The sequence below is a fragment of the Nycticebus coucang genome, chromosome 1, assembly GCF_027406575.1.
Source record: "Nycticebus coucang isolate mNycCou1 chromosome 1, mNycCou1.pri, whole genome shotgun sequence".
In the NCBI taxonomy this organism is placed as follows: domain Eukaryota; kingdom Metazoa; phylum Chordata; class Mammalia; order Primates; family Lorisidae; genus Nycticebus; species Nycticebus coucang.
Genome location: NC_069780.1, coordinates 132246656 through 132270285, shown reverse-complemented (window position 1 = coordinate 132270285; position 23630 = coordinate 132246656). Strand labels below are relative to the sequence as shown.

At 39.8% G+C, this 23630-nt stretch overlaps 2 protein-coding genes across 4 annotated transcripts in view; one reads left to right on the top strand and one right to left on the bottom strand.

Annotated features, from left to right (window-relative positions):
* The window catches only part of IQGAP2 (IQ motif containing GTPase activating protein 2), a 362038-nt gene that overhangs the window by 256702 nt on the left and 81706 nt on the right, over positions 1 to 23630 (top strand). For all 3 annotated transcript variants that reach the window (XM_053588316.1, XM_053588306.1, XM_053588326.1), the window contains 3 exons: positions 11014 to 11107; positions 16457 to 16615; positions 21497 to 21639. In XM_053588316.1, coding sequence (XP_053444291.1) covers positions 11014 to 11107; positions 16457 to 16615; positions 21497 to 21639 — 396 coding nt within the window. The remainder of the gene's footprint in view (positions 1 to 11013; positions 11108 to 16456; positions 16616 to 21496; positions 21640 to 23630) is intronic.
* On the bottom strand, positions 1841 to 7538 carry F2RL2 (coagulation factor II thrombin receptor like 2). The gene is made up of 2 exons (XM_053588354.1): positions 7394 to 7538; positions 1841 to 4430 (listed from the first exon to the last, which is right to left on the bottom strand). The coding sequence occupies exons 1-2, from the start codon at positions 7455 to 7457 to the stop codon at positions 3361 to 3363; spliced, it is 1134 nt and encodes a 377-aa protein (XP_053444329.1). The 5' UTR covers positions 7458 to 7538; the 3' UTR covers positions 1841 to 3360.

Genomic DNA, 23630 nt, shown 5'->3' with positions numbered 1-23630 from the left:
GTAATGGGCATATTTAGCACATTCTGTGTCTGTTCACAGGAGGCAGTGAATTGTGAGCTGTTGTAAAATTAAAGGTTTTGCTGGAGAACATACAAATTACACCCCACCAAAAAATTCTGGGTTTGTTTTTTCTAAGGAAAATATATTTATTGTACTTTATTTTTTAAGTTTACTTTTATTTAAATAGATTTAGTGAGTACAAGTAGTTGTTACATAGCTGAATTGTCTAGCTGACTGAATGAAGTCCAGGCTTTTAATATACTCGTCACCTGAAGAGCATATATTGTACAGAATTTTTTTTTTAATTTTTATTTAATTTTGTTTATTTTTATTTATTTATTTATTTATTTTTTGCAGTTTTTGGCCAGGTCCGGGTTTGAACCCGCCACCTCCAGTATATGGGGCCGGCACCCTATTCACTGAGCCACAGGTGCTGCCCATTGTACAGAATTTTTTATCCTGCACCTCCTTCTCCCCTTTTCCCTTCTGAGTCTTCAATGTCCATTAAGTCACTCTGGGTAACCATGCATACCCATATCTTAGCAGTTACAAGAAAGAACATGTGGTATTTGTTTTTTTGACCCTGGGTTCCTTTACTATAATGGCCTTCGCTTCTATCCAAGTTGCTGGAAAAGACATTATTTCATTCTTTTTGATGGCTGAGTAGCACTCCATGGTGTGGAACACACACACACACACACGTGCGCGCGCTCGCGTATTTTCTGTATCCTCTCATTGATTGGTGGGCACTTAGGTTCGTTCCATATCTTTGCAACTGCGATTTGTGCTGCAGCACACACATGGATGTAGGTGTCTTTTCTTTTCCTTTGGGTAGATTCCCAGTAGTAAAATCTCTAAATTGAATGGTAGATCTTTAATTCTTTGAAAAAAATCTCCGCATTGTTTTCCCCAGAGATGGTACTGATTTATATCCCCAACAACAAGGTATTCCTTTTCTACCACATCCATGCCAGCATCTTTTTTTTGACTTTTTAATAGAAGTTTTGTTTTGTTCCTGGTATATCTACTCCTTAAAAATTGTATACTTTTAATAAGTGGATATTGCTTTAGTTTTTCCCTAAGTAAAACTGTATTGTAACTGATGACTTAATTTTCAGAAATCAATTCCTTCCAGTGAGGTTTTTGTCAGTTTGAAACCTACTATAGATTTTTTTTGCTTACTTTAGTGTTTATCTGATTTTTACTATTCATATAACCATACACATACTATAAAGAGACTTTATGTGAGAGGATTTTTTTTTTTTAATTAAAGTTCAATGGAAAACTCTTCCCCTTAAAAAAATACATTTCAAATGATTTGGGCAGGGCATGGTGGCTCATGCCTGTAATCCCAGCACTTGGGAGGCCGAGGCAGATGAATTACTCTGAGGCCAGCCTGAGCAAGAGCAAGACCCCGTCTCAAAAAAATAGCCGGCGCTGTGGCGGGCACTTGTCGTCCCAGCTACTTGGGAGGCTGAGGCAAGAGAATCACTTAAGCCCAAGAGTTTGAGGTTACTATGAGCTGTGATACCACGGCACCCTACCAAGGGCAACAAAGCAAGACTATGTCTCAAAAAAAAAAAAATACATTTAAAATGATTTTTTATTGTTTTGATGATCATTACAAAGTATATAGCCAATGCACATTCCTACAGACCTCCAAATTCATCTCAGTAATCCTTTATGCTTAAAGGTTTCCTAAACCCCAGTTATATTTATAACTACCACCCTTAAACACTACTGTCCCCCTCTTTTCTAATCCATAAGTTAAGGGAAACGTAGTTACCTATAGGAATATGCTATTGGGCATTTATAATAATATACCATTTGAAGAAAAATAGTAGAGGCATTATTTTAAACTTCTAAATGACCTTATGTGTATATTCTTTGTTTAGCTTCCTCATTTTTTTATTTGTCTAACCAGGAATGATGTTATCCCATGTTGTACAGAGTATATTGCCTTTTCAGCGTGAATTTAATGGGATTTCAAGGTGTTTAGATGCTTTGGGATTTTTCTAATTTGCACATGAAGCCTCTTTATAGTATGTGTATAGTTACATGAAGGGTGAAAGTCATTCAACTACCTGATATGTAAAGCATGAAGCTGAGCCCCGCAGAGCCTTGTGTCTGGGATTCAAGAACCTCATGGAACAGTGAGGATGAGCACCTTTTCCTTTATATGTAGTGTTAATTGTTCGTGGAATTAATACCTGTGTATAAATGAGTTATATATAGCTGCCATAATAAAAAATATAAGAAAGTGCTTTGGGAATTGAAATAAGCCAGGTGACACTGCTGGCCTGAGACCCAGGGAAGACTGGTCCTTTGAGGACTTTGAAATGGCCAGAATTAAAACAAAGATTTTAAGAACTAGCCTTCCAGTCAGAGAAAAGAGTGAAGAGAGAAAAAGTCAAAATCATAGCAAAGCAACAGGTATGTTTGGTACCTACATTACGGTCAGAGTTTACTGGGGAGTCAGGTTAGAAAGGCAGATCTAAATGCCAGGCTTAAGTTTACAATTCATTGCAGAAGCAGTGGAGAGTCAGCAGAGGTTTCTGAGTGATGTATTCCGACTATTATCTGAAGAAGATGAATCTGGCATGACCCAGAGCTGGAGGGCAGGCTGGCAGGAAAGACACTGAGCGGGGCAGTGCCCATAGCCCAGTGAGGAGGGCGCCGGCCACATACACCGAGGGTGGTGAGTTTGAACCCAGCCCGGGCTAGCTAAACAACAATGACAACTGTAACAACAACAACAAAAAAAATAGCTGGGTGTTGTGGCGGGTGTCTGTAGTCCCAGCTACTTGGGAGGCTGAGGCAAGAGAATCACTTAAACCCAAGAGTTTGAGGTTGCTGTGAGCTGTGACACCATGGCACTCTACCAAGGGCAACATAGTAAGACTCTCATCTCAAAAAAAAAAAAAAAAGAAAGAAAGAGACTGAGGGGACAAAAGTAGGCCTGGTATAAAGGACCCTGATGAGGGACAGTAAAAAAGACAAAGTGAGCTGATGGGGCAGTCACCAGCGTGAGAGGCAGAGAAGATAGAAGGATCAACTTGAATGTCAAAATTCAAGGATGTCAGTACCACTCAACGTTAGGAAGACAGAGATTTAAAGAGCTGAAGTGGATGGGATTGTGTCAGTTGGCATAAAGAAAGGAGTGATATCTTGTCTTCTGCATTACTTTCTTAAAATCCTGATCAAATGTTTAAAAATAAACAATGAGTTGTATTCTTGTTATGCTTGATTTTTGAAGCACTATTTCTTAGGAGCCCAAAAAATAGTGTTAGAGAATACAGCACCTTGCACTATGCGCGTCATCCCAAAACGAATGTCTTCACAGATAGCTTTCTTTGTTCTCTAAGATGATTTCACTGTTGTAAGGTAGGCGGTGGAGTGATCTGTGATTTTTGACATTAGAAAATAAAGGAATGGATCTAAGCAACTATTCAGGCTACCTAGGCACAAAGCTATGAGGTAGGTAAAGTATAACCCATCGGTACTGTGGTAGTAGTAGCTGGCATGGTGAATGATAAGTATAATGTTGCTTGGAGCAAAGCACACAGTAAAAATGGCAAGGACGAGGAGACTTGCCTTGACGTACCACAGCCACCTATCATCGTGTGCGTGGAGTGTCCGGATGATGGCTGTGTAGCAGTAAATAATAACCACGAATGGAATCAAGAACCCAAAGAGCGCTAAAGAGGTGAAGTAGTAGAGTTGGAAGGGAGACGAGGTCTCGCATGTGTTGTGGACATCGTGGCAGGTGGTGATATCCGGCTGGACAAGGTAATACTCCTGCCTCAGGATGACAAATGGCAGCATATACAAGAAAACCGTCGCCCACACCAATGCACATGTTGACAAGGCATAGGTGCGCTGGGGCAGCCCCCGGTAAGTGAAAGGATGGACAATGGCCAGGTAGCGGCCGACACTGATGCAGGTGAGGAGCATAATGGAGCAGTACATGTTGCCATAGAAGATGACGGTGGTGGCCCGACACATGACCTCTCCAAACACCCAGTTGTTCCCGTTGAGATGGTAAGCTATCTTAAAGGGCAACGTGACACACAAAAGAAAATCTGCAATGGCCAGATTGGTGTAGAAGATAGTTGTACAGACAGATCTGGTCCTGAAGAAGAGCATCCACAGGGTCATGGCGTTGGCTGGCACACCAACCACAAACACCACGATGTAGACGGCGGGTATCAGCTTGGTACTCAGGGGGCTGCTCAGGTACCCCAAGGTGGCATTATTCACAAGGAGATTTGAAATACTTTCTTCAGGGCACTTAATTTTTACAGGTAGGGTGTCTGCTGTCCAGCCTTCTATGGCAGAATGGGGGAATGCTTCAAAAGAATTTAAGGGAGCGCCACGGAAGGTCTTAATGGGTAAAGTTGGTATTGCCAAGTTGGCGTCATCTTTCATGCCTGTAATGGAAAGGAAGTATTAATATGTGATTCGTTACCAAGCCGTGTCCATGGTTTGGGAGAAAATAAAATGAATTATCTTATCCTACACAAGAATAGAATTTAGGATTTGTGGTCATAGAATTTAGGATTATTAATTTTAAAACATCACTGGACAGCAGATTATCAACAATCATGTGTTTAGTACATATGCCCCAAGCACTGTGCTATCCCATGCAGGAACAAAAACCAGGTGGCCACTGCTTGTAGGAAGGTTATAATACTGTTGGAAGGAAAAAAATAGCCCATCAGAACATGATAGGTAAATGCTGTGTTGATAAAATTGCATAAGCATTTCAGAGAACAGTTAACTGATTCAGATGTTTGAACAAAGATGAGCAAAGTTACTGAACTAGAGCAATGTTGTGAAAAGGTGAAGGAGAACACCTGAGACCCTGTGATGAGGACTTCAGGAGACTTGGCGTCTGGCTGGCTATGGGGTTGATGGGGGAGAGCCAAGGGTCGAAGGTGACTCAGATGGGGGGTGCCATTAGCTGAGGTGGGGCAAGAGATGAGGGCAGGATGGGGGAGAAGCTACAGTCTCAGCTTCTGGTATTAGGAAGCTGAGTTGCTGGCGGGATGTTAGGGCATAACATGTCCAGCAGCTGGTTAGACAGACTAGATGTGGAATCCAGAATTCCAGGGGCCCACGTTAGAGGCGTGCGTTATTCCTCTCTGCATGGAGACCATCACTTAATTTAGTAGAAGTGATGGAGATGGGCTCCGCCCTAGGGAAAGATGTGAAAAGAAAGAATGCAAAGGCAGCCTGTAGGGGAATGGAGATAAGAGGGAAAGTCGGAAGATGGAATTGCTGTGATGGCCTAAGAAATTAGTAATGAATTTTTAAAAGGATAGAAAGACAGCTACTATATGCTAGAAATAATTGGGTGTGTTGATGTTAATAATCCTAATTCCTGAAAGGGCAGTTTCAAAAACATTGTTAATAATCCTAATTCCTGAAAGGGCAATTTCAAAAACATTAACGCTCAAACTTGTTTATTATTATATAATAGTTTCATAAATTAATCTTTGACATGTATAGAAAATAATCTCTGAAATTTTTAATGTTACCTCAAAGATGGACTTCTATGCAAAAATAAACCTCAGACTTAATCACTTTAAATGCTTGTACTCTGCCAGTTATGGCTTGTCCCACGGCCTCTGAATTGCTCCCTGTCGAGTGCCTGAGATTAGCGCTTAACAACCTATTCGTCATTCAGAACTAGTTTCTCTTCCTGCTGTAATCTCTAGCAGTTTGCTTACAGGTGAAATTGAAGCCTCCCTCATAACCCTGGGATTGCACGAACTGAATTCAGTGTGTAAAATACAGGAAGTGTAGCCTGACTCCTGGGGTGTGAAGCTGAGCAGGTGCCATTTAAGGAAAGGTAGATTTAAAAAAAGGAAAAACCATGGCAAAATATTGTTTAGACGTGATCTTTAAAAGGCGTGTCGTGTGACATGAATTCACCGACAAATCCTTCCACTCACTTTTGCATTTTAGAAAAGTTCTTATTTTTGACGTGACCCAAAGAGCAATGCCTTTAAAGACAGGAACAAAGCTAGAGAATGGCTGAAAAGCATCCTGTGCAAGTTGTTTCCCTTCAGGATCGGCTGAGTGCCTTTGAAATCAAGTGTTTGTTTGTTTTCAGAAAATTCCTGTGATTGAGCAAGACCTTGCGTCTACAATCCATTCCATTGTCCGGAGAAGAAGCTTTTTATTCTTTAGAGACTCGTTTTCCCTTAATAGCGCTCATATTGTTAGATTTTTTTTTAATGTATTTGAATTCTTTATCCAGATTTCCAATTGGTGTAATATTTCTGAAATGTTTTCAACCTGGGAAAAGGCCTTGGCGAGGGACTAATGCGGAGAACTGACTACAGCTGCTTGATACTGAACTTCACGGTTCTCCCCCAACAATATCAAGAAAGCAGATTTGCTGCCTGCTGTAAAACTTGGTCTCTTCAGAGTGCTCCTTTTCACTGCCACCAAACCCTCCTAGCGCCTTGAGGGAACCACTCCCACACACCTTGTTTCTTTTGCAGTTCAGCGGCTCAGCTTTTAGGCTTGTTTTCTCCTAGAAAGAGCGAGCGCTTCTGCTCATAAACCCACGTGTGCTATCTCTGCCCACCACAGGCTCTCTGAAGACCCTGTGAGATGACCCGGGGATTCCGGCTACCCATTTATGCAGCATGCCTGTACAGAGTGGTGTTTTTCATTTATTTCTGCTTTTTTCCCCTTCTTGTAACCCACCTCACCCATTCTTAGCAATGTTGACTGGAGTATAACCCAACAGTGGAAGCATGATAGATAACAGACCTGTCCCAAACCCATTAATTTTGGAGCAGATTATCACAGGCCAGCATTGCATTAAGTAAAATGGGAAATACACTCGAGATTGAATATTGTTTGGGAGATCTTATTGCTGACATTAAAAAATTATATATGAGGATAAGGAGAAGGCCCTAATGCCACTGAAAGTCAAGAAAGTATTTCATTTTGAAACTTACTGGCATAGCTGGCTGTTAAGAGCAGAACTTGCTCTTTCCAGCCATATTCTTGTGTTTGTGTCTTATCAGGAGGTATTAACATAGGATTTTCTCTAATCCTTTGGAAAAGGGCTATCAGAGGAAATTCTTACAAGCAAAAAGAAAATTGCTTTTTTACTTGATTGTTAGATATCTAAAATCTTGAATATGCCACAAATGTTTAAACCCCAGTGGAGAATTTAGTCTTTGACAAGATCTGAATAGAGTAAACAAACTATATAGATCTTTATTTCTATCATCCTACCTTTTAATAACTGAGATTAAATTCTGCCTTTCGGGGTTACAGTTTGTGTGAGATGGGCAGAAAATTAGGTTCCGTTGAATCTTAATTTGTAACACAAACCAGCATCCCCATGTATCCCCACAAGAAAACTTACCACTTTGACAAAAAGAAGGCACCAGAAGCAGTAGTCCAGCAGCTGTAAAGATGAGATTTTTCATTCTGATGACCGAATCTTGTTTCTCAACACACCGTCAGGTGTGTAACGTCATGGAGCACAGTTTCCCCCTAGTTGTGAGTGTGAGCGGCAAATGGAAGCCTTCCTCTGTAGACGTATGTGCTCCTGTGCTGTGCAGCAGGAAGCATGCCCAGTCCTCTGTAGCGGGAGGATGTGACCCACTCAGCGTTGCAGAATGCATGACTCAGGCCAAGCCTCTGAGCCTGTCACGTTATCCCTGAGAAAGTCAATTAACTCCTCCCTATCCCTGACAATCTGTTCTGCACAGACGCTGTAGTTCTCGCCCAGTAAATTTATGTGCCTTTGAAGAATGGCAGGAAGTCTATAATCCTTTACAGAGCTAAGCCAAGAATAGATGCCAAGTAGCAGTTAGCTTTGACTTTGTCTCATATCTCATATTTTACCCATTTTTAAAAAGCAGTTCCAAAGTGTAATTTCTACTTCATAAATGGTCTGTTGTCCTTTGCTTTAGCCCCAGCTGTTTTAAATCTTCATTCTTAAACATATTACATAATTAGAAATTATGAAATGCAAACATTTTTTAATATGTTAATATTGTGTACTTGATTACTTTGAAAATTCTCCATCAGTGTCACATTGGTCTGAATTTGTCATCAGTGAACACCTCAGCAGAACTTGGTCTTACGTTTGTTTGTGTAGGTATTTGAGGGGGTTGGGTGTTCAGAGTTGGTTCTCCCTTCCCCAGTTCAGTGAGTTTTGAGCCATTCAATAACTCTACAGAGTTAGAAAACTGGGGAAACCTCCCAAATAACAGTATTGGATTAAATTAAAATCATAATGCTACACTGAAATGCAAAGGAGGGCAGCTCAGTGGGTAGGGTGCCGGCCCCATATACCAAGGCTGGCGGGTTCAAACTTGGCCCCAGCCAAACTGCAACAACAACAAAAAAGAAGTCTGAAATGCAAGGAGACCCCCCATTATTCCACAAGTTTTGGTGAGCAGATCTACAATAAGATTTTTTTTAATTATGATAAAATACACATAGCATGAAATTTACCATCTGAACCATTGTAAGTGTGAGTTCAGTAGTGTTAAGCATATTCAGATTGTGCAACATACAAGTTTTTATGAGTTAGATTCTGGAGCATGTGATTTAATATATAGTAAAAAAACTATTATAACAGGTTTTCCTTTCATTAATAAAAGTGAAGATTAAACTCAAAGTCAGACAACTCAACATTTTGCTGCCTATAAAATTCAGTGAATTTCATGACACTTACAGACTGAGGGATAATCTAGGAAGGAACTGATCTATGGAAACTTTTCACATCTTAATTAAATTTCATCAGACCAAGATTTTCACAAAGGTCAGTGTTGAATACTTCAACTACACATAATAACCTGGTTACACAAACTAGATGGTGTACTATTATATTGTAGTATAAATAATAAGAAAAACCCACACAAAATATTGAAGATATTTGTTAATTAACATTTTTCTATGAATTTTCTAAATGCAGGAATTTATGGCTTGATTCATGCATGGCCTCATTTCTAGTCATTTAATGCATTTGTAATTTTTATATGAAACCTGGCTGCTTAGCTGAGGTAGAGATGTGGCCATAACATAGTGTTATTTCCAGTCCTCTGGTGAACTGTTGAAATAGGATGCTTGACTTGGAAGGATTTGATTTTTACTCTTGGTTTTGTATTTGTTTAGCAACCTTTACTTCAGTGTGTCATGATTTAAACCTTTGAGTTAAATTGATTGATTTGCAAAGTCTCTCTTTAGTTTGGCTTATAAGACAAATACTTAAGGTTTGAAGTGGGTTTATAACTGCCTTCTCAGTAGAAGTCTGCGGGGCACAACTTGTACAGTGGCAAGTCATGAAGGAAAGCACAAATATCCTTCAGAAAACGGAGATATAAGAGAACTTTCATGGAGCTTAGTTTTTAGCCTAACCTGAGGGCATACTGGGTTCTCTTAAGCCTGGAAAATAGAGAGAAAATAAAATAGTTCCTGCTTCCCTATCTCTGGATTCCTCTTCTGGTCTTCCCCTTTTCATCTTGCTTCCTGTTTGAACTTCCCCCATCCAGTCTTGGAAGAAATGGAAAACCCTGGTTCCCACGTGGTGAGGCAGGTCGCTAGCGATGCTTGTGAAAGCAAGTGTCAGGCCTTCCCCAGAGGTTCCCTTTAACCCAGACGTTACAGGATGAAATCGCTGCTATTTTGTCTCATTTTCAGAGCCCTTTCCACGTGCCTTCTCTCACATTAGCCCCTGAGGGAAGTAGGGTTAGAAAGAAGCCTGCAACAGGAGCTGGTGGATGTTATTCCTCCTTCCTGCCCCCATTGGTCCTGTGTCCTACGTGGTGGAGCTGGCTCTCCAGGCTCCAGTGTTGGAGTCATCTTTTCATTCACCATAGTTTTGATGAAGGATTTAGAGCACACTTACTCATTGCTACACATAGGTAGAATGTTCTCATTTTTTAAGTGGAATGTCACATCTTCCCAGAAAATATTTCTACTGGTAACAATTGCAGTTTGGCACAAGTTTTTATAAAACACCGTTGCTGGCTAAGTCTCGTTTAGTGTATGCTATCACTGCACTTAGAGCAGAATCATCAGAGTCGCCTCCAAGGTAAACTGGTAAAGGTAATCTAATCTGTTTTCATTGCTATCACTTCCTTTCCAAAGCTAATGCTTAGCGACTTAGTCTTTTCTCCCCTGCAATTCAACACCCCTAGGTTAATCCTTTCCTGCCTATTTCTGGATCATGTCTCTACTGCTGATATTGCCCTGATTATATTGTATTATAATTTCCTTGATACATCTGTCTTTTAAACTCGGCTGTTAATACGGGCAGTCACCGTGGTTTTGTTTTGTTTTGTTTTGTTTTCCCTGATTCTGATAAATGCCAAATATTTCTGTGTTTTCCTCACATTTAAAATATTCCTTGGTATCCTGGGGCAGCTTAGAATGTAGTTTGGGAATGAAGGTGTTGAGTGATTGGGGGAGAGTATTTGATTTGACTCAGGTAGCCAGGATAGATGTTTTGGAGGAGGTGGCATTTGAGGTCAGGCCTGAAAGTTAAGGCTGGTAGCCGCGCAGCTCAGGGAGAGGCTGTGGTCTCGAGGAGGCCATGGTGAAGTTCTGACAGGGAATGGGAAGGAGTGGGTGTGAGGTGGGGCAGGCAGGGACGCATCCTCAAAGCTTCACCGTCCAGGAGGAGTTTGTGTTTCCTTCTAACTTCAGGGGAGAAGCTTTGGCAGGAGTTTCAGCAGAGGAGTGGTGTAATGAGATGTCCATTTGGAGAGATCACCAAGTTCTCAGGAGAGGACCGCCTTGGCAGCAGCAAAAGCAAAGAGCCACCCATTGGGAGATGATGGTGGGCTGGACTAAGGGTGGCAGGGAGAAGTGGTTCAATTTGGAGTCTGCTCCTGGTACAGCGTCTGGCCGTGCTTGGAAGTTGCCCATGAAGAATTTGTCAGAGTTATAGCAAAATGGCTCCTGAAAAGCTGTTATTAACCCTATTTTCTTATCATCCACTGTTCTTTTATTCTATGGCATTGTTCACAGAATTCCTCCGAGAAGGCCTCGAAAGTTCTTTGGCTGGAAGAGATACAGCGAGCCATCGATGAGGCCAACAGTGACAGGGACAAAGCGAAACAGTGTAAGCACTCGCCACCTTCGCGCCTGAAACCTGCTTTGCTTGTGTTTGGATGTGTGCCTGAAATAACTTTCAATTTCTGGATTGATTTGGACTCTCTCACCAAGTTTTAGTTCTTGGATGTATATTTACACAAGAAGAGTTGGTTGCTCTGTTTTCAGTGATTAGATACTGTTGCCAACAAAATTTGACAACATTGCCAAACAGAATCCAGAAAGTAAAAAAATACTTTCTAAGCTGGCAAATTTTATGATTAGGTCAAATTTTTTTGCTCTTGTTCCTTAGAAAACTTAGCCCATTCCTGCTTAACACACGCCTGTTCTCCATTCATGTCCTTCATTATTATTGGGCAGGGTTTTCCAGAGAAACAGAACCAAGAGGGCATAGAGCATATTGTGAGATGGGTAGCTATGCTCACATACACATAGCCATTCTGAAGGGGAGAGCAGACAGATACTTATTTGAAGGAATTGGCTCACTAGACTGAAAAGAATGGCAAGTACAGATTTGTGAGGAAGGCTGGCAGGGGCCAGGTGTCAGCACTGAAACATTCAAGGTCAATAAGCGTGATTACTGTGATGAGTACTGATTAGAATCTCCTGCCTCGCAGAGACCTATGGAGTCGGCTAATAGATCATGGCGCTCCTAGAAGTGAAATAGACTGGTAGTCTACAAGTAGAAGAGTTCTAGCTCAAATGAACAGAAATCTGAGTTGAATCATAGAAACAAAGAGTCACAGTCCCTCGGTGAATTCCCAAACTGAAGCCCGTTTACAAACACTGAACCCCCCTCCCAAAATGCAGAAGAGGCCAGTCCCCTTGAGGAAGGACTTCTGCTTACATGACCAAAAATATGTACTGTTAATCTTCCAGCCTTTCTCAAAGGGTCCCATGGCTTTTACCAGGGTGACTGTTGGGGAAAAGGACATAATCAGACTTTTCAAGGATTACTGGGCACTGGCTCTGACCTGGCACTAATTCCATGAGACCCTAAATATTCCTGTGGTTCACCGGTCAGAGTAGGGGCTTGTGGAGACAGGTGATGAATGCAGTTCTAGCTTGAGTCTGTCTCACGGTAGGTCCCCAAACTCATCCTGAGGTTACTTCCCGGTTCTGTAGTGCATACTTAGAACAGGCATAAGGAACAACGAGCAGAATCCCCATGTTGGTTCAAATGGTTAAATTTTTTGTTTTATTTTTAAGGAGTAATAAAATGAAGATGCAGACAACAATGTGAGATAGCTTCTAACTTGATATAATAACACACTCCATATTATGAATACCCAACATAGATTAAAATACGATTCATTAACCTACGATTCATTAACTCAGGGCATGATTAGAATTTCTTCTATTGTATCAGATCGTGGAGTGCTTTTTAGATGCCTTGTCTTACTCCACAGATGTGCTTTTAATTTTGGAATCATCTGTGAGAAACATTTGGTTTTTATTGCCTTAGCTTGAAAAGTGTATTTTTCTTTCTTTTTTTTTTTTTTTTGGTTGTTGTTGTTGTTGTTGTTGTGATTTTTGGCTGGGGCTGGGTTTGAACCCACCACCTCTGGCACATGGGGCTGGCGCCCTACTCCTCTGAGCCACAGGTGCCGCCCGAAAAGTGTATTTCTCAAACCCGAACTTTTATACCCTTAGGAACTTTAAAGTGTTTCCTTTTAGCACTCGTAAGGAAAAAAATAATGAAGTTGAAGTGTGCAAATAAGAGATTTAAATATAAAACTGAAGTCAGCCGCAATCTGAAGAGGCACTTTAAGAAATTAGATTGTAATGTAGTTATTGAAATAGCCTAAAATGGTTACTATTTTCTCTTAAGGATCAAATCCGTTTAGAAATTATTTTATTCCTTTTATACTTCGGTCTTCTTACATTTGACCTGCAGGTGTTGATTCAGTCTTTAACATCAAGACTGATGACTCTATCTGCTATGAAAGTGAGATTTTCTCACTTGCACATCTAAAATTCTAGCTTCTTCCTCGGTCCTGTGCCTCAGAAGAGTGAATACACTTTCTTCTGTGATATATAATAACAACAAAAGTTTTCTAAAGTTAAATCTATCTATACTCTGATTCCAGGAATTTTTCAGGTTTTCCGTAGGAATTTAATCTTATTTTTAAAAGCATTCTTTATCTTTTGCATGAAGACGTGAAACAGATTCTGGTGACATGCTATAAGCATCAAACATACTCAGATCAGATTATTTTATAAGAGAAAGTGTAATGGCCCATATGTTTTACAGAAGCAAGGTTTAAAAGGGCAGAGTAACTGTGGTTGCCTTCATTCTGGCCTAGCACTCACTTTCACTGGAGAATCTTGTGCTTAAAGTAAGTTTGCCTCTATTTTTGACTCCCTAGAGCAATCTTTTCCGATCTTTTTTCATTATTGCACCCTAACAAGTCTTTAGTCTTTTTTTCCTAATCTCTCCTTACCATGAAATGTTAATGCCACAGATGGAGGGTATACCTGCTTATGTACCATATATAGATCTGTGCCTTACACACGAAAAGTTTTTTTCATTCCCACTCCCGAAAAACAATTTTTTTTCTATTTGCTATTACATTGCCTGCTGCAAATTTGTGCCTTAAGAGAGCCTGCTTGTGTATGACTCAGGGTATAAAGCAAACATTTTTTTTGGATCTCTTAGAGATTTATGGGAGGTTTTTTAATTTTCTTGTTAGCAGAAACATACCTCACTGTCTGCAGATCATTTTTTTATTTATTTTTTTATGAAGTTAAATACACATAGATCATGAATACATTTATGCATATGTGGGGTACAATGTGTTGATTTTTTTTTTTTATACAATCTGATGTGGTTAGATCAAACCAATCAACATAGCTTTCACCTCATTTACTTGATTATCATGCTAAGATTTTTATGTTCTACACTTGACAGATTTGACTTGTACCCTTGCAATATGCTCCATAGGTGTGATCCCCTTTACCCTCCCTCTGTCAAACCTCCCCTCCCTTCCCACTCCATTTCTTTCCTTCATCCTGGGCTATAGTTGTGTTCTATCTTTCATAAGAAAGTGTGAGTAAATATAAGGAGGTTTGTCTGCAGATCATTTATCTAACATCTTCAGCTATCTGGAACTTCACTACAACCCACAGATTAAACCAAAAAAGCAATCGAAGTAGATATCTCAAAACCTGTACACTGGATCTGTTTTACTCACTGGGGACCCCTCAGACATGGCATTTGAGCCCATTGATTCTTAGGCATGATTGTTAACTTTGATTGTCTCTCTTCCTGACTTAGAGGACATTGGAACCCACAGTCACAAAGCGGAAAGTGTCTGGCTACCACAGGCAGGCACACAGATGTCAGTAAGAAGCAATAGTTGACAGTGAAGGAAGAGAGAAAAGCTAAAAAGCATAGGTGTTAGAGGCTATTTAGGACAGAGAAAATAAGCCCAAACACCTTTATAATCCTCCAAAGTAACACTAACTCTATTACAGCACAGTACAATTTTAGTGACAGAAAGGATTCTGGGCCTGGCACAGTGGCTCACGCCTATAATCCTAACACTCTGGGAAGTCAAAGTAGGTGCTCAGGAGTTTGAGACCAACCTGAATAAGACCAAGATCCCATCTTTAACTAAAAACAGAAAAACTAGCAGGGCCTAGTGATGCATACAGATAGTCCCAGCTACTCAGGATACAGAGGCCAGAGGATTGCTTGAACCCATGAGTTTGAGTTTGCTATGAACTATGATGACTCCACAGCGCTCTACCTAGCGCACAGAGTGAGACTCTGTCTCTAAAAAACAAAACAGGACTCTCTGGCAGCTCTTAGCAGGCTACTGTGTACCAGAGACTGTGGGTAAAATAAAGAGCAAGATAGCCACTGGAAGGCATATTTTAGAGTTTTATTGAAAATGGTTCTATTAGGATGAGGTTTGGTAAGAAGTAATTTGCCTCCGTTGTCTGGAAATTGGCCCGAGGACCAGTTCCTTGGACATCAATGCTCAGTGGTGCTAATATATGGAAGTAATTTGTGCCTTTTCTAGTATCATCCTTTAAGGAAAATAGCATTTTATTGATTGGTTAGCTGAAGCTATCACATATAATTTATGTGAGTATTCTTTGTCATTTACTTGTTCCTTCTTCTCTCAGACCACAGACTTCTCAAATGCTAGTGGTCCAGCGTCCTCCATCCTACAAAGCTCTCCTAGAGCAGAGGACTGGAGAATGGTTTACGCGTTTCCTCCTATCTCTATAAGCCCAGCAATATACGGCTGTACCCTTCGATCAACCACTGGAGTTTGTAGGGAAGTTCCCCCTTAGTCTCTACATGGTCCACATGGCTTCAACTCCAGGTTGCTGGAAGTCAAACTTTTTCTCTTGCCCCTTCAGCCCCCTTCAGTCCCCCTAGTGCTATGCACATGTGAACATTGCTTGAACACAGCCATGTCTTATAACACTTGTAAGGTTTGTGTGTAAGAAAAAATATCCATCTCTCCCTTCTTTTTATTAAGGTTCTTTTTCATCAAGGAAATATTTTAACCTGGCTTCTCTCTCCTCTTTTTTTTTTTTTTTTGCAGTTTTTGGCTGGGGCTGGGTTTGAACCCGCCACCTCCAGCATATGGGGCTGGCACCCTACTCCTTTGAGCCACAGGTGTTGCTATTTTTTTTTAATTTCTACATGTCTAATTTAGTATGTCTGTAGGTTGTGAAAATAGTTCTATTGCTTGGCTAGAACATTCTTACCTGGGACTAAAGGGATAATAAAGAATGCACTAAGTTAACTTTCTTTAGGCAAGCAAGAGTTTAATAGGGTTTTGTTTATGGATGGGGAGAGGCAGATATTTGCCTAAAGTGCTTACTATGTCTAAATTAGTTTCAGAGTTTAGTTTCTGGGTTCTATTCTACGTGTCCACCAGCTATGCCCTTCTAGAACAGATTGGTCATGATCACTTTGCCGTGTATACTACCACAATACAAGAGAGTACCAGGATTTCCATAGCCTAAACAGCATTTTTCATATCTTAGAATAGATGTCTTTGTAAAGCCTAGTACTCAAAAATAGAGATGATGACCTAGGTCAGGGATGCCCATATACATTCACCTGTTTCATAGATTACTGCACAGAACAAAATCTAATACTGTAACACCACAAACGAATAAGCAGTGATTTTTTTTTTTAAACCGTGCTCCCATAGTTAAGAATCTTATTCTTACAACCTAAACTGGTAGATGAGTTGGCGATTGGCTCAGGCACATATGGTACCCAGAAAGGTTTAATACTAATGTGTTCCTAAAAGCTTGAATTATATATTTACATGCCTTTTGAGCAAGTAAAAAATAACCGTTAACAAGATTTTTTTTCTTTATTACCCAGGGATTACTCTGATCGTTGATGTTAATCAGTGTTTGGAGGAAAAAAAATCAAGTGACATTTTGTCTATATTGAAGTCTTCTTCAACTAACATCCTCCCTGAATGTGTGGAGAGATACTATGATGCCCTTGAGAAGGCAAAAGTGCTCAAAAGTGAAAGAGGTAAGTTTTTCTGTTACTTAGCACAAACTCAATATTTTAAATATGATTGTTTCCATGTTATTTCTTAATTTTAAGGTAAGTATTGCTTTCAAGTGAACCTTTCTGATTTTTTTAATCTGTGGCAAGAGAAGTTTTTGGTTTTGTTTTTAGATGTTTCTTTTCTCTCTTTCTTGGAAAGCTGTGATGAATTCAGTGGCAATATATACGTGGCATCAGACAGCTGAGAGAGTATGGTATTTGAGGAGAATTTGCCTTGTGCACTTGTTGATCCATTCTTCTCGTGATACAAGCAAATTTTTACACTAGTATTTCTCTTACTTGATCCTTTGTGAGACAAAGGGTATATGATTACACAGCATTAAGTAGGAGTAATGTGTGATTTTCAAATATATGGAATAAAGTGTAGTAAACTGGTCTGTAAGGGATCCAGCTGGCAAATAGTTGTACCTTTTCAGTCCAATGGCAGATCATGAAATGTTAGCACTGGAAAGTTTCTTTGAGATCATGCAGCTTAATACTCATTCTTCAAATTTGTAAACTGACATAGAGATTTCAGATAGAAGGAGAAAACAATAGCCCCAAGGACAATTAATTTTAACCCATCGTTCCTTTGCAGATTTTTATTAAGCACCTACTATGTCCTAGTGTCGAAAATCATATCTCTGAACTTCCAGACTCGTGTTTATTTACATCCCATTGTAGGCTGTCTACATAATGCTATATTCATCTTAAAGAAACTGCTTCAATAGTGTATGGCCTTAGAGGTGAATCTCCCAAAAAACTTTAGTTCAACTGGAAATTTGTCTCATAGAACCCGTGTGCTTGCTCTTAAGGTTGATGTATAGTAATCTGCCCATTGTCCAGCACCCATGGGCTTTGGTGGTTTCCAGATCAACGTAGCTTCTGGTTGCTTGAGAGTTACTATTAAAATAGGCTTAACTAATTCTGTACCCCATTCCATACCATAAACTTGGTATTGACTTGGTATTAATGTTGATATACAGTAATTAAAAACAAATTAAAACAAAGACAAACTTCACTTACTATAACCAGTTTTACTTTATTATAAAAGGGCATTCACTACACTTTTTGAGTTCACTACCATATTTTTTTAACTTCAAGTAACACACATTAACACCTAAAACCATTACAGAGCCACAGGGGGATGCAGGAAGCATCAACTTACTAACAGCAAGATGTACCAAGTTTAAACTCTCATTTGTTGTTGATGTTGGCTGGGTCACATGCCGGTTGCTTGAGAGCACCAGCTGCCAGAGTTCCAGATAACGGCCTGTTTACTGTATGTGTAACGTGGAGGTTCTACCTTCCAACTCAGCAAATGTTCTATTAATGAAATGACCACTCTCTCACTTGGCATCTGGTCACCCTTGAGCCCTTCCCTGTTCTGTTCAGATCTCTTCGTCAGAAATTAGTGTAATGCCCATGCCTCACCCTTCATTGGGAAAGAATTACATACTGTGTTAATGCAGGGTTGAGTTCCTAGATGAGCCATCGTAATTTCAAATCCATCCTGGCCCAGACTTAGTTTATTTTCTCTCCTAAACTTGCCTATTTCTCTTCCAATTGCCATGTTTTGGTGAGGGGAGTCAAAATATGCCCAGGTATCCAACTCAGAAACCTAGCAGGTTCATTCATTCTTCTGGAGAAAAAAACAAGAGGTAGCTGCGATTTCGTTACGGACTGTGTTGAACTGGAGATCAATTTGAGGAATATTTCCATCTTCATAATATTCTGATCCATGTACAAGGGATAATGTTCCTCTTAATTAGGTCTTCTTGAAATTCTTCACCACTTTATAGTTTTTAGTGTATAGGGTTTGCATTTCTTTAATTTATTCCTAAGTATTTTATCATTTTTATGCTATTGTAAATATTTTTTTTTTTTGAGACAGAGTCTCACTATGTCACCCTCGGTAGAGTGTTGTGGCATCACAGCTCACAGCAACCTCCAACTCCTGGGCTCAAGTAATCCTCTTGTCTCAACCTCCTGAGTAGCTAGGACTACAGGAGCCCTCCACAACACCCAGCTAGTTTTCAGAGACAAGGTCTCACTCTTGCTCATGCTGGTCTCAAACTCTTGACCTCCAGCAATCCATCTGTCTCAGCCTCCCAGAGTGCTAGAATCACAGGCATAAGCCACCTCGCTCAGCCCAAATAGTTTTTTTCTTAATTACATTTTGGGATTTAAACAATCCCAAATTGCTAGTGTATGGTATATGATCATTTTTTATTGGGATAATAATTCACATGCCATAAAATTCACCCTTTTAAGGTATGCTTTTAAGAGGTATTCATAAAATTATACAACTGATATCTCTAGTGAATTCTAGAACATTTCCAGCACAACAAAACAAAACCCTATATCCAGGGTTTTGAGACATGGTAATGAGACCTTGTTGATCTCATTTATCCTAATAGTTTTTAGTAAATTTCTTGTGCGCCACCTATTTTTTTTTTTCTCATTTTTCTTAGAGACAGAATCTCACTCTGTCACCCAGACTGGTATACAGTGGCACAATTCTGGGTCACTATACTGGGCTCGAGAGGTCCTCCTGCCTCAGCCTCTCAAGTAGCTGGGATTGCAGGAATCTACCTCCACTGCCAGCTAGCTTTTCTTTCTTTCTTTCTTTTTTTTTTTTTTTTTGTACAGAGAGGGTCTTGCTGTGTTGCCCAGACTGGTCTTTAACTCCTGGCCTCCATGTCAGCCTCCCAAAGCACTGGGATTACAGGTGTGATCCACATGCCAAAAGCTTCACCAAAATCCAACCACACTCATCAGAGACCATATATAAATGAGTGTGGTTGGATTTTTTTAGCAGTTATTTCGGAGACCTGTAGCCCACAAAACTGAAAATATTTATTCTCTGGCCCTTTACAGAAAAAAACTTGCTGACCCCTGTTCTAGAAGGAAGAGAAGCTTTCCAGGGAAATAATGACTGACTTTTACCCCCAGATAGAGTGATGAACGTTGTTTCTGGGAATGCATAGGGTGATTTATTCTTATCCCTCTCTCCTCTTTTTCTAGTGTATCTATTCTTTGCCAAACTGAAGTGTCCACTATTAGGTGGAGTACTCAGCCTTTTAACTCAAGTTTTGCCCTATTTATAGGTATAATTTTGTCTGGAAGCCATCTAGAAAGTATGCCTCCTTCTAGAATGTTGACCACGTCTTAACTAACTAGAATTTTTCTCTTTTATGTTTTCTTTAAAGGCCTGTGATTAGTTTTTTCTCTAAAAATAACAAACCAACCATATGTCTTAAGAAAAATATTTGTAACCTATATTGGAAAGCAGCTCTCTTCAGCCTCTAACTGTAAATTCAAGCGAGGTATAAAAATGGTTGGAATCCTCCTCTCCTATTACCCAGTCACATTCCAACCCAAGTAGAGCCTTCTCATGCCAATGTGGTTGGCTTTTAACCAAACCTTCTACTTCTTGGGTCAAGTGGTAGGAGGGATGTTTTCACTAGTTTTGCTTCCCACCTTTCCTTTCCAGTGAGAGATTTGCCTTAAGAAGGGTGATTATCCTTCTGAAAGCATTTATGAATCTGACAACTACTGGTGATTGAAAATATAATATTTACTTGTGAACATACTAACTTGATTTCACAATGCATTTGAGTATGTTTCTAAACAGATGAATGGCTTGTCTGCTCATATGAAAAGGGATAAGTCTCTCTTCCTAAGCATTGACAAACAGAACATTTAAAACCAAAAGGAATTAATACATATTAATACATTTAGTGATTTGAATTCATTTAAATATGGTGTAAAGATGTTGACTTGAACTTTGATTTACCTATAAATGGAATGAGACTAATACTCATTTGATAGCATCTGACTTGGTGTAGGCTAAGAACTTTACCAAAAACAAAAAAAAAAAATTTTTTTTTTTTTTTTGGCTCTCTGGCCTGGGACAGGAATCATGACTATTCAACAAAACAAACAGATTTCTAAATTTGAAGTGTAGCTTATACCCTGTTTCCCTGAAAATAAGACATCCTCCAAAAATAAGACCTACTTACAGGAAAGATAAGACGTCCCCTGAAAATAAGACCTAGTGCATCTTTGGGAGCACACCTGAAAATAAGACACTGGAAAACGGGCTAGATTTGTGAGGAGGAGACATGAGACATTCTTCTTGACCTTTGACCCATTGAAGCCAGGCCAGACATAGGTTTTTCTAACACTTCTCCCTGGCACACAAACTACATCCTCTCAATATTTACTTTCCTTATTTCATGTGGTTGCCTCGAGTAAGATGAGTCAGAGGGACCAGGAATTTTTGTTTTCCCTACTTTAGGTGACCTTTGTACATAAGACACTTTGTGCTTTGGATAAAGTTGTCTCCAGAGGTGAATCACTTCTGCTTTGGTTTAATGCAGATCATTGATCCTCCTCAAATATGAGCCACAGTCCCTGTGGGTCTGTGGGTCAGTCCTTACCGGAGAAATTGCTGTAAGATTTTGTGAGCAAAAAGGATCTTGCTCCCTGGTCTCCTTTGTTTACGTGGATATACACCACAGGTAGCCAATACGTGTGGACAGCACCACATGTAGACAGAGGAGACCGTGTATTGAACGGCAGATGTCTACACATATTCCTTGTTACTTTTCCTTTTCTTTGGAGAGTTGGCATTAGACATTTGTCTCTTGTCCTTTTTTCTTTGGCTTAGCAGACGTCTGACTTTGAATGCATTGAATTCATGCCATGTTAGCAAATCATTTCTGATGCCCTGAACTTAGGCTAGCTGAATGTCTGGTGAAAAACACACTGATTAAATTATTTTACATATTAAAGAAACTACACTAATGTTTACAACTGACTGCTTCTCTGTAAAATTTAATGAACTTTTTTCTTCAGTGTCTAATGAAGGTCCATGGCTGAAAGTCACCCTGCAGGAGAAATATGACTACTATTACAACATTGATTCAAAAGAGAGCTCCTGGGTCCAACCTGAATCATGCTCGCTTAAGGAATCATGGCTCAACAGAGATGAAATTGAGGTAGGAGCTTGATGTTTGATGGAAAACAGTGTGAAGGTGTGCGTGATTGGTTCTCTTTTTCTTTCTTTCTTTCTTTTTTTTTTGAAACAGAGTCTCACTATGTCACCCCTGGTAGAGTGCTGCCATGGTGTCACAGCTCACAGCAACCTCAAACTCTTGAGCTTAAGTGATTCTCTTGCCTCAGCCTCCCAAGTAGCTGGGACTACAGGCACCTGCCACAACGCCTGGCTATTTTTTGTGGCAGTTGTCATTGTTTATCTGGCCTGGGCCGGGTTTGAACCCGACACCCTCGGTGTATGTCGCTGGAGTTGTAACCACTGTGCTACAGGCACCGAGCCATTGTGATTGGTTTTCTATGTTTTTGAATCATTAAATGATGAGATGAACTAATTGATATAGTTCAAGGCTGGATATGGAATAAAGTCTTTACAAACTGCAGTTGAATGTGGCTATAGTGCATCTAACTTTCAGAATGTTTCCCGTATTGGCATAACAAAACCAAATAGAAGAGGGAAAAGAAAGCTTTTGCGATTTATTTGGGACGGCAAAGAAATCAAGCTTAAGGATTTCCTTGACAGAATTAAGCTTAATTAGTGACAACTCCTTGGTCGTCAGTTTTCAAAATGTATTATTTTCCCCCCTCTCAGCTTACAAATAAATTTTCAAACCAAAATGTCATTTTTTTCCTACAAAGTGCTGGAGAGGGCTCTGCCAGATCCCAGCCATATCCAGGATAGCTCCAGAAGCAGAGAACAGGATGATGAAACAAATGTTTACTTCTTCTGAAATGATCATCTTAGCATAGTTTCATTGCTTAACATAATTTCTAGACCTGTGAGTGAAGCTGTGTCCAAATATAAGTGCAAACAGTACAGCTGAGTGTATTTTATACTTGGCTTTTCGTTAACTGACATAAAAATTAGCCATATGTCCATATATTATACGAACCAAGAGGTAAACATGATATAGTAAATCAGAATTTTTACTTAACCAGTAAAGATCCCTTTTAACTCCTTTTAACTCCTTTCTTCTACCATAGTTTACTTGTGAAAAGCAATTTATCAGGCAGAGCCTACTGGCTCATGCTTATAATCCTAGCACTGTGGGAGGCCAAAGCAGATGGATCACCTGAGCTTAGGAGTTCAACACCAGCCTGAGCCAGAGGAAGACCCCCATCTCTACTTAAAATAGAAAAATTATCCAGCATTGTGGCACACACCTATAGTCCCAGCTACTTGGGAGGCTGAGGTAGGAGGATCTCCTGAGCCCAGGAGTTTGAGGTTGCTGTGAGCTATGATGGGGCCACTGCACTCTAATCAGGCAACAGAGTGAGACTCTGTCTCCAAAAACAGGCAATTTATTCCTCCTTCCAACCCTTTTCAACCAAACTATATAAATAGTTCTTATGTGAGCTTCTTGTTAGGAGCAAAGAATGTGTTGGTAAACATATACAGCACAGTTATTGGCTGTTAAGACATTTAGTATGTTAAACATAGGAAGAAGAAACCCATTTTGAAGAGTCTGCATTAAAATCTCTTGCTTAAATGCTTTTTCTCATTGTATACAATGCTGGCCTAAGTCTTAGGGTACATACTAATTTCCTTCTGTGTGCCTTTTCCATTTTAGTCCTAATTTCTTCCCAAATACCAATTATTTTATATATATATATATATGAGCCAAGGACTCAGTATTCATTTTAAAAAACAAAAAGAGAAAAACTGTAAGAAAGAGTAAGGCCAAAGAGCTCTTTTCAGTTCCAGTTGTAAGTCACCTAATTTCATTCATTTTTCGGTTCTCCCTCTCTGCATAGAAAAATGAAGGGAGCATTTTGACAATAGATGGACCTCTCTGTGACCATGGCTTTATTAGATCTGAGAATTTATGTTCTTACAACACAAGAATAAGGAGCTAGACGCGTGGTATAGACCTCCCAAAACAAAAGATTTAGCTATAAACAGGTAGTGAGACCATGTGGCTGCCTTTGTGAGGGG

What these genes read in the sequence shown, in the direction of transcription:
- F2RL2 (XM_053588354.1), bottom strand. Translation starts at nt 7,457, where the DNA reads ATGAAAAATCTCATCTTTACAGCTGCTGGACTACTGCTTCTGGTGCCT. An exon ending in GCCTTCTTTTTGTCAAAGTG is followed by an intron (nt 4,431 to 7,393) that starts GTAAGTTTTCTT and finishes TTTCCATTACAG; the next exon opens with GCATGAAAGATGACGCCAAC.